This window comes from Cyprinus carpio, chromosome A24, assembly GCF_018340385.1.
Source record: "Cyprinus carpio isolate SPL01 chromosome A24, ASM1834038v1, whole genome shotgun sequence".
NCBI classification, from domain to species: domain Eukaryota; kingdom Metazoa; phylum Chordata; class Actinopteri; order Cypriniformes; family Cyprinidae; genus Cyprinus; species Cyprinus carpio.
The window spans coordinates 3000683-3010883 of record NC_056595.1 but is presented as its reverse complement, the minus strand read 5'-3'; the positions used below and the strand labels follow the sequence as shown (position 1 = coordinate 3010883).

The window sequence follows — 10201 nt, the reverse complement described above, 5'->3', positions numbered from 1 at the left end:
TTTGAAGGAGAAGCTGGTAGCTATTCTCCCTCACCTATTCAAGATGTAAGAAAAGGCTTCAAGATACACATTATATCCTTATGAACATTTGGTGTTAAAAATAACCTCAGTCATACTTACCGTATTCATCACCAGACTCTGGTTCTTGCTTAACTTCTACAGTTGTGTTAGACGGGCCTACGCCAACAGTGACCTTCACAACTTCCTTTGATACGGGTAAATCCTTTCCCTCTGTAAAACATTCATCTTAAATTAGACAGAAAACAGAAAGTCGTATGGATGGAACTTTCATATCTGGATGAACTATCCCGTACCTGCATGCATTACACGGAGGTGTTTTTTCATGGATGATGAATGAGCAAAGAATTTGAGACATATGGGGCACTGATACGGCTTCTCCCCCGTTGACCTCACATACACACACAAAAACGCAAACTGCCGATAGCTCTTCTTGCACTGAGGGCAGCACTGGTACGGCTTTTCTCCGGTGTGAACCCTCTGATGAACCACCAAATCTTTAGCTTGGCCAAAACTCTTGCCACATTCAGGGCACTCGAATTTGGGTTTATTTTCTTTGGTGTGAGTACGCATGTGCACCTTCAGGTGTCCCGCCTGACTGAAAATCTTATCGCACTGAGGGCACTCGTGCTTTTCTTCGGTGTGTGTGGTCCTTCGGTGCAAAACCAGACTGCTGGGATGACTGAAGCTTCGCTCACACTGCGAGCACTGAAAGAGTTGGTCGCCCCGGTCGTAATGATAGCGGCGCTGGTGACGCGCGAGATCGGAAAGTTTGACGAATCCTCTCCCGCACTCGGAGCACTTGTGCGGTCGCTCTCCTTCGTGAACATACCGCACGTGTTTCCTGAGGCCAGCTGCTTGAGTAAATGTCTTCAAACACAAACTGCATGTATGAGAGACCCCTGAAATGATCAATATAAAAACATTATTAATTACAAATATGAATCATTTAATGATTAAATCTAATAAAAAAATGATATAATTGATAGTTTTATGAAATTAAAAAAAAAAGACCACCACTGATACCACATATTGTCAAAAACTTGATTCTGAAATTGCATGTGATGGATTATGGCCTGTGATTGTGATTCCATTTCATTAAATCTTTTGCCAAGGGTCCAAAATTAACACGTTCAAAGCCTCAAATCCGATAAAAACTGGCTTTGCCAAACAAGATAATCTGGAAAGTTATGAAACATAATACATTAAGGAACCCCTAAATGGAAATACATGAATTACAGTCTGCATTTTATCTTCTCCTTTTTTTTTTTTTTTTTTTTTTTTTTTTTTTTTTTATAGAAGAAACCAATTATCTACTAAAGAAAATGGTAACTTCAATCAGAAATGTACCATCAGGCATTCATTCTATTTTTTCCTGGCCTCAACTTAACAGAAAAAAAAATAGATATTGCAGATATTTAAGAAACATGCCAAGTTAACATACTTGTTGAAAAACAATGCTACAGTCAGTTATTCTCCTTTGAAAATGTGCGTTCCGGGCCTGAATGTCGGTGTTAGTTTTGGTTTGTGAAACCCGCCCACTGCCAGTTTACCCAATCGTATTTCAGCACCCCGGGTTGCCACTAAGCGGAAAAAACACAGCGCATTTCATTTAATTCATCGTTAAGTGCGCTCGTTCCTGTTTGTGTCATCAATCTGGGAACCTGCGTGTGCATCAAGTCTGAGGAGGAGGGGGCCGGGTGAAAAAACCCTCTCCAATATTTAGAATTTGGACTGCAATACCCAGTTCAACCACACGGCGTCGATCCTACATACAGCACCTTTAAAATGTGAAAACAAATGCTTTTTCATGGTATACATCTCATAATTTCTTACCCGAATGAAACGCATCTTGATGTTTTTTTTTCAGACTTGCTTCGGAAGCAAATGTTTCATCACACATCGAACACTGGAGAGGGTTCTCGCCTGGGTGGCCGCTCTGGTGGGCTATCAGGTTCTCCTCCTCCCAGCGAAAACTCAGGCCACACTGAGAGCACTTGTAAGGTTTCTCTCCTGTGTGAATCCGCTGGTGAATTTTTAACATACAATGCTGACTGAATCTCTTGCCACAGTGAGCGCATTCAAATGGCTTGTCCTGCAAGTCGACTTTCGGACCACCTGTAGGCTTCTCTGTTCCACTTTGCTTCTTTGTGGAAACTTCTGGAAAGGAAAATGAAAATAATCTGTAAAATTAAACTGATATATGTATATATATATATATACATATATAAAAGAAAGATAAGTAAAAACAGCATACTCTCATGTATTCGCATGTGAGCTCGGAGGAAACTGGGACACCCAAACCTCTTGAAGCATACAGGGCAGTTGTGAATTTCCACATGTTTCTTCAAGTCTCCTGGGGTATAAAAGCTCCTATTGCACACAAAGCACAGGAATGACCTCTCTACCGTGTGTGTTTTAATATGCACAACCAGAACCGATCTCTGACGAAAGCTTTTGTTACAGGTGGGACAGTTGAAGGGCCTTTCACCTGTGTGAATTCGCTCGTGCTGTAACAAGCCTTGGCGTCGACCAAACTTCCTCCCGCAGTAAGAGCAGGGGAAGCACTTCCCCTCTTTGTCGACATGCTGATCTGGTAAAATTACAAAGAAATACATATTAACAAAACCACTGTCAAATAAAATTAAATAAACATAACTGAAACTCCAGCTTATGCATCAACCCTGTTACCATCATCACTAACCCCTGTTACAATACTGTGGTATTATAGAAAAACAATTCTATTTCTCTTCATCGATTTAAAAAAAAAATCAACCCTGTTACCAGGATTTTTGTATAGTAAACAAATTACTTTACTGAAAAGAGGATATTGTTAGAAATATCAGCATTACGTGCTCTTTCTAATAAACACTTTTAGATTCAAAAACTAAGAAATGGCTATCAATCATAACTCACCCTGTTACAATACTGTAGTGTTGAAAAAATTCTGTAAAACTACTTTATCCTTTCAGGAAGTGAATTTCCGAAGGCAAATGTTCTTCAATTATTAAAAAGAGAACCCTGTTGTGAGGATTTTTGTATAGTGAACAAATGATTATTGAAAAGTGAATATTCGTAGAAATACTAAATCTAATAAATTCTAATAAACACTTTCAGTGTCAAGACAAAGAAATGGCTGTCAGTCCTGTTACCATCATCACTCACCCCCGTTACCATACTGTAATATTACAGAAAAACAGTTCAATAAAACTATCCTTTCAGAAAGTGTACTCTCCAAAGACAAATATTCTTCATCAATTATTAAAAGGTCAACCCTGTTACCAGGGACTTTGTATAGTAAACAAATGACTGAAAAGTGGATATTGGTAGAAAAGACTAAGAAATGTCTGTCGGTCCTATTACCATCAGCACCTCACCCCTGTTACAATAGTGTAGTATTTTACAAAACAATTCTGAACAAATACTTTATCTTTTCAGGAGCTGAACTCTCCAAAGACAAGCATCTTTGCCTATTATTTGTACCCTGTTACCAATAAACCCTATAACAAACAAGTTATTACAGAAAACAAATGTTTGAAAAGGGCATATTCTAAGTGTTACCAACATTAAATTGTTTTTAATATACACTTTTAGTTCCAAGGACAAGTTTGTTTGCCTATTTATCATCAAATCTTTTAAAATGTCAAGCCTGTTAATAGTTATTTTAGTAATGAAATGAATATGACTCTGTTTTGTAGAAATATCAGCATATACCCTGTTACCCACTGGGCAACTGATGTTGAAAAGACATCAAAAAAACAGGTCAAATATACAAATTGAACTGACGTCAAAAACTTGACATGATGTTGATTTGATGTAAATTGCATGTTAAACATATGGGCCTACATATATGTACATTAAACCAATTTTAGTGTGGAATTAACTTCCTATTTTCACCCAATTACCACTTTGATCAAGTCTTGACTAATATTTGACGTCCAATTAATATCAAGGTGCCCACTGGGTACTTTTTTTTAACCAAACTGTTGCTGGTCCCTATTGACTTGCATAGTATGGAGAGAAAAAAAAAATACTATGGAAGTCAGTGGGGACCAGCAACTGTTTGGTTACCCACATTCTTTAAAATATCTTTTGTGTTTAGCAGAAGAATGAAATTTGTACTGGTTTGGAACAACATGAGGGTGAACTCTTTAAGGTGGAACAATACAATTGTATATCTTCTTTAGAAAATGAATACCAATATTGCAATTAGTGCACGCAGTTCCATCCTACCTGGATGAAATATAAGTTGATGTCTTTTCAGGGAAATTGCAAGAGAGAAGGTTTTGTTGCATATGATACAACGATATGGCTTCTGATGATCTGTCAGCTCTGAAACTGGCCCCCTGACAGCATCAAGGTCAAGATTCACTGATGGACTGAAACTTGTCTCGTTCTCTGATAGCCACTCCCCTGTGCTCATTTCTGAAAAACATATTAAGACAATATTAATCAACTTAGGCTTGTTATAGACATGCTACATACATTTATGCAATATTTAGACATATGTGACTATGTGTCTACATAACCTAAACCTAAATAAACAACCAGAGATCATACTGTCTTCAGAAGCTTCAAGGTTTCCAGAAAGCTCTGGCTGATAGCTGCGATAAAGCAGAAACACCGCAGGCTCCTTCCACGTCCTCTGGCTCACCCTGGTCCTCCTCCTCAGGAGTAAGCACATCAGCTCCGGCGGTCACAGCATCACCTTCCTGCAGCTTGTTCAGATGGGACTGCATGTGTGCTTGCAGGCTGCTGGGCCTGAAGCATATGAAACATTTGAAAGGCTTTTCTCCGGTAAAAACTTCCCAATTGAGTTCCCATGTGTGTCTTCAGATCTCCTGAACCGTAAAACCGTCGGAAGCATATGAAACATTCGAAAGGCTTTTCTCCGGTGTGAATTTTCCGATGCACGATCAACACCGAACGTTGCCTGAAGCTTTTGTTGCACACGGTGCAGCGGAACGGTCTCTCTCCGGTGTGAATGCGTTTATGTTGCTCCATATCTTGATGTCGTCCGAATATTTTTCCACAGTATGGACAGGTAGAAATTGATCAACAGTATTTTCAATGATATACAGTATGGAAGTGAATCAACAGGATGACATATGAAATTGATAGCATAAAAAACCAAACAATTTGTCCCAATGCTATTGCTATTGGTAATTTAAACAAAATATTTGCAACCGGGCAGCAGGGTTTTAGGAAAACTTCATAGGGGCATCAAGAAGACTTGAAATGATTTTGAATGCAACAAAATAAGCATCAAGTTAAAACAACTTAAAAATTAAGATATTTGTTTTTTTTTTTTTAATCACCTGTTGTTTTTCTTTGAAGAACCAGGATTCACAGTCTTAGAAAACCTAAATATATGAAGTAGCCTAATTTTATTGAATAAATTTTTATAATGAATATACATTTTTCTAGTCATGCCAAGCTCTAAAATATTTGATAACATTTTATAAAATGACAACAATGCCAACAGAATATAAAATATTTTATATTTACTTATATATTTTATTACGTAGAAATGGAGTAAAAATATTTCTGACCCCTTGTTCACACTGCAGCACTTTAGGAGCATTTCAGAAGCGAAGCAACTGGATTCACGAGGCCACAAGATTTGCCTATCTGACGCTTTATTTGATTTTGCGTGTTTTATTCTTAATTTTTGAGGTTCTACCCTGGTTAAGTTGGCTAAATTGTAATGTTTTGTTCGTTTAATCTTGTGTTTATTGCTATGTCCTCCTTTGTTGTGCTTTAGCATACACGCAAAACACTTAAAGGGCTCATCAGATGCCCATTTTCCACAAGTTGATATGATTCTTTAGAGTCTTAATGAAAAGTCTGTAACACAATTTGGTTAAAATTTCTCAATAGTAGTGTAAAAAAACACTTTTTACCCTGTCAAAAACAGCTCTTTTCAGAGCAAGCTGTTTTGTAGCATTTTCCTTTAAATGTTAATGAGCTCTGCTGGCCCCGCCCCCCTCTCCCGAGCCGCTCTCAGAGAGAACCGAAAGGCGATTTGCAAAGATTCATTAGTAAAACCTTGTACTCACTTTTCTGGAGGTGAAGCTGGAGCACGAATGACTCGCGCAAAACATAGACGCGTTTTATGTAGATCGGGGCGCATTCACTTTAAAAACAAACGTAATCCACTGCGTCTTCAGCGGCTCAGATGTCAAAAGTAAATGACGACTGCTATGTTCATTATTACATCCAACAACAGAACACCTAACGTCACTCAGGAGTCATTCTTATCTACATCTGCTTGCCGGCGGAGAAACAGTGGAGGACTGATGACAGTCCACTAAGGGCGGAGCTACCGTAAGACGCCGGTCCAGTATGTGCTGAAACGCTACTGTCAATCAAACTATCGTGGGAGGGGCCTGTCTGTGTGACATCACACAGACAGGCATCTGAGATCATCTCGATTTGAGAAAGAGGTAAAGATTTTAGTAGATAAAAAAAAAAAAAAACACTGGGTGGGTTTTTATCATTATAGGTCAGTTCAAACAACTTGTAAAAGTGCATGTCCCATCATATGACCCCTTTAAAAGTGCAGTTATGAACAACATAAAAGATTTGTAGCTGTGTTTTAGTCTGCACAGGATGTTTATTTTGTATTTGAACTGTGTAGCTTGGACACGGCATCCGTCAAAAACAACTAGGCTAGCACCGATCTTTAGCCTTCTGGGACGCTTCTGAAACACAAGCATTGACTAGACCAGCTCCGGTGGCCGTGTTGGAGCCGCAATGCGCCGCAGACGTGTGCAGCGTAAATAAGAGGCGAAATCCTTATCCTTAATCCTTATCACACATGACCGGAAAAGTCAGGGGGTCTTTGAACATTGTTGTGCCTTGGAGTCAAAAAGGTAACCACATGTTGTTTAAAAAAACTACTGAAAATATAATTAATGCTAATAATTTTGATAATCACGACTTATTTTATTCTACTAACAAAAAACAAAAAAGAAACTTAATAGAAAGTAAATTTTTTTTTACAGAATAAATGCTGCCTTTATATTTAAGGAACGGGTCCCTCGCAGGGGATCATCATATTTGGAGGTCTGTGGCATCAAAAATCTTGAAAACCCCAGATTTAACAACGTCTGAATAATAGATAACCCCACCATATAACCTCACAGGGGTCAGCTTTAGTGCACTGTTTGACTTCCATGTTTTGGGGACTCTGCTATTTCCCCCCAGTTTTATTCAGCAACAGAAGTCGTGCTGATCTCACCTGGATGAGCGACACGTTGATGCTTTATCAGCGAGAAGGAGAGAGAAAATCGGTCACAGAGTGTGCAGTGGTACGGTCTCTCCTCCGTGTGACGAGTACGGTGGTGTTTTCTGAGGTTCACTGCTTGGCTGAAGTATTTACCACACTTAGAGCACCTCTACGGCTTCACTCCCATAAGAACGTGCAGATGGATCCGAAGCTTCGCTTGCTTATGAAATCTCTTTCCGCAGTGACTGCACTGATGCGGCTTGTTTTGCTCCTGAAGAGGATTCAGTGTTTCAATGCCTGGGAAGAGAAAATGACACAATGTGTTACTTGGAGTTCTGAGAAATGGTATCCTGGTATGGTTTTTGTGATTATTTGACTCACCCCTTTCAGCAGAATTGTGAGAGAGCTCAGATGAAGGAGATGGAGCTCTCTCGGCCTCTTCATGTTGACTTTGGGCAGTGTTTTCATTAGGTGCTTCGCTTTCAACATTCTCTACTAGATCCAGAGAGAGAGATTCACTACCGTGCTCAAGTGCGTCCGTTTGTAAGTGCTTGTGTAGATCTTCAGAGGCCTCAAAGCTGCAAGGCCTCTCATCGTCATGAGCATCCAAATGGTTCATGTCCTCTGTTTCAGAGAAGGTCTGTTCGGGAGATGTGAGACTGGAGAGATGTGTGACGCTGCTGACGCAGTCGGGGCAGCGGTGGGAGATCTCTCCGGTGTGTGTCAGCTCATGATCCTCCAGCTGGCATGCAAAATTCTTCCCACATTCAACACAAATTAAACACTTGCCCTCTGTACTAACATCCTGACCTGCAAAAAGAGAGGATACTTCAGTTTTTCAGTTTGTTTGTTCATAGAATCAGATTTGGAGAAATGTAGCATTGCATCAGTGATGCTCTGCAGTGAATGGGTGCCGTCAGTCCTAACAGCTGATAAAAACATCACAATAATCCACACCTGTCTAGTCCATCAGTTTTGTGAAGAGAAAAGCTGAAAAAATACATCATTAAGATGTTTTTAACTTTGCTTCTGTCCTCCATCCATAATAATGCTTCTTCCAGTAAAAAAAGCGTTCACTCTTGTTCTCTCTCAAGTTTGTTTAGAAATATCTCGGACTGTTTTTGCTTATAAACAGTGCTTTATCTGTGCATTTTTCTCTCCTGATTCAGATGAGACAACACTGGAGGAAGCATTATTATGGCTAACGGACTCGTATTTTGGCCAGAAGCAACAGCTTTAAGTTAAAAATATCTAAATAATGGATTTGTTTATTACAAACACACTTCGTTAATCGAAGCACTTGTGCTTTATGTATTATTAAATTCATTTATAGTATGTGTATTATACAGATTATTGTGATGTTTTTATCAGCTGTTTTGGACTCTCATTCTGACGGCACCCATTCACTGCAGAGGATCTCCAAATCTGCTTTCTGTTCCAATAAAGAATCAAACTCATCCAAATATATCTTTAGCAAATTTGCATTTTTGGGTGAGCTCTTCTTTAAGCACTGATTGCTGCGTTTATATTTGGACATAAATTGTAATCGATGTTTATCAGTAGTTTCGGGTGGTTTTTATAACCTCAGGAGTCGCATGTACCACAATGAAAAGGTTTTGGCAGTGCATTTCATTTTGGGCCTGACAACGGTAAACCTACTGCAGTGTCTTACTGTCCGTAGTTTAATTCCGTGCAGGGCAACAGTTCATACCTTGATGAAATGCACGCAGATGTCTTCTCAAGGAGGATAACAGGGAGAAGTTTTTAACACAGATCGCGCAGTGAAAGGCCTTCGCATCCATGTGGACGATCTGATGAGTCTTGAGGTCTCTCTCCCGGGTGAAAGTCTTTCCACACACCAGGCACTCGAAGGGCCTCTCTCCCGTGTGAATCCGCACGTGTTCGGACAGATGCTGAATCCGGGAAAACCCCTTCCCACACTGGGAGCACTGGAACGGCTTGGCTCTGGCAGAAAGACTCTTGGAGTGCTCGTCTGTGGGGACGTTTGAAAGGAGAATATACACAGGTTTAGTATATCTGACAGCTCCAGGCTATCCGACTGAAATCAGGTACAGTGTTAAACTCTAATGCATGAACGCAGTATAATATAAACCCTGGATTCTCACCCGGATCATAGGAAGCACCTGACGGGAGCAGATCCTCTCCTAAATCAGACTCCTGCGCTTCAGAGCTATGGGCAGCCGGTGGAAACACGCCCACGCTCTTCGGCTCACTGGGTGACTTCATGCTCAGATCCATGACTTAATGCAGATCTAGAGGGAATAATACATGGGTTTGTACTCTGGTGCAGAGATGGTATAACAGGTACAACACTATGACATTAAATGACTGCCATTATCACGTGGCATTGCAAAATACTTAAAATAAACCATTGCACATGTTCAAAGATATGGAAATACTCTAAACAATCTTTATCTAATATGTGCAGTTACTGTATTGTACTATGTATCTGTATGAAAACACCATCTGGATTTAGTCACAACACACAAGGTTACTACACACAGAGAAAGACGCATGAGCTGTAACTCAGACTGATGAAAGAGAAAAATACACATCAGCTGAGACACAGATGTGCAGTAAATGCAGAAGAAGCCTCACCTTTCCTGTGTCTCATCACACCATTATCACGCACGTCCACACGGACTGACAACCCGGAAATGACTGAAGGCGAGCTTGACTTTTTAAAATAAAAGTCAATCGCAAAAACTGTTAATTTTTTTTTCTTTTTTTCTTTATAATACGTTTATGTTCATTTTAATCTTGCGACAAACATAAAGGAGGTCTAAAAAGTACTTGGACACAAACATAAAAAAAAAAAAAGTTTAGGCCTAAATGTTATTACTACGGAGCCCTGCACATGACATGCAAGAAAAAATAAATAAATCGTGCGCACAATTTATAAATCGAGTGAACGAAATAGTAATCATGTGC

At 39.6% G+C, this 10201-nt stretch overlaps 1 protein-coding gene across 1 annotated transcript; it reads right to left on the bottom strand.

The window, feature by feature from the left end:
* Positions 1–4592: 4592 nt before the first annotated feature.
* LOC109056991 (zinc finger protein 383-like) lies at positions 4593–9944 on the bottom strand. The gene is made up of 6 exons (XM_042714883.1): positions 9869–9944; positions 9376–9522; positions 8961–9242; positions 7631–8059; positions 7423–7546; positions 4593–4779 (listed from the first exon to the last, which is right to left on the bottom strand). The coding sequence occupies exons 2-6, from the start codon at positions 9506–9508 to the stop codon at positions 4593–4595; spliced, it is 1155 nt and encodes a 384-aa protein (XP_042570817.1). The 5' UTR covers positions 9509–9522; positions 9869–9944.
* Positions 9945–10201: the final 257 nt, after the last annotated feature.

Coding starts and splice junctions, on each gene's coding strand:
- LOC109056991 (XM_042714883.1), bottom strand. CDS start 9,508: ATGGATCTGAGCATGAAGTCACCCAGTGAGCCGAAGAGCGTGGGCGTG. Junction 7,547..7,630: donor TCACAATTCTGCTGAAAGGG/GTGAGTCAAATA, acceptor TTCTCTTCCCAG/GCATTGAAACACTGAATCCT. Junction 4,780..7,422: donor GTTCTTATGGGAGTGAAGCC/GTAGAGGTGCTC, acceptor CATATGCTTCAG/GCCCAGCAGCCTGCAAGCAC.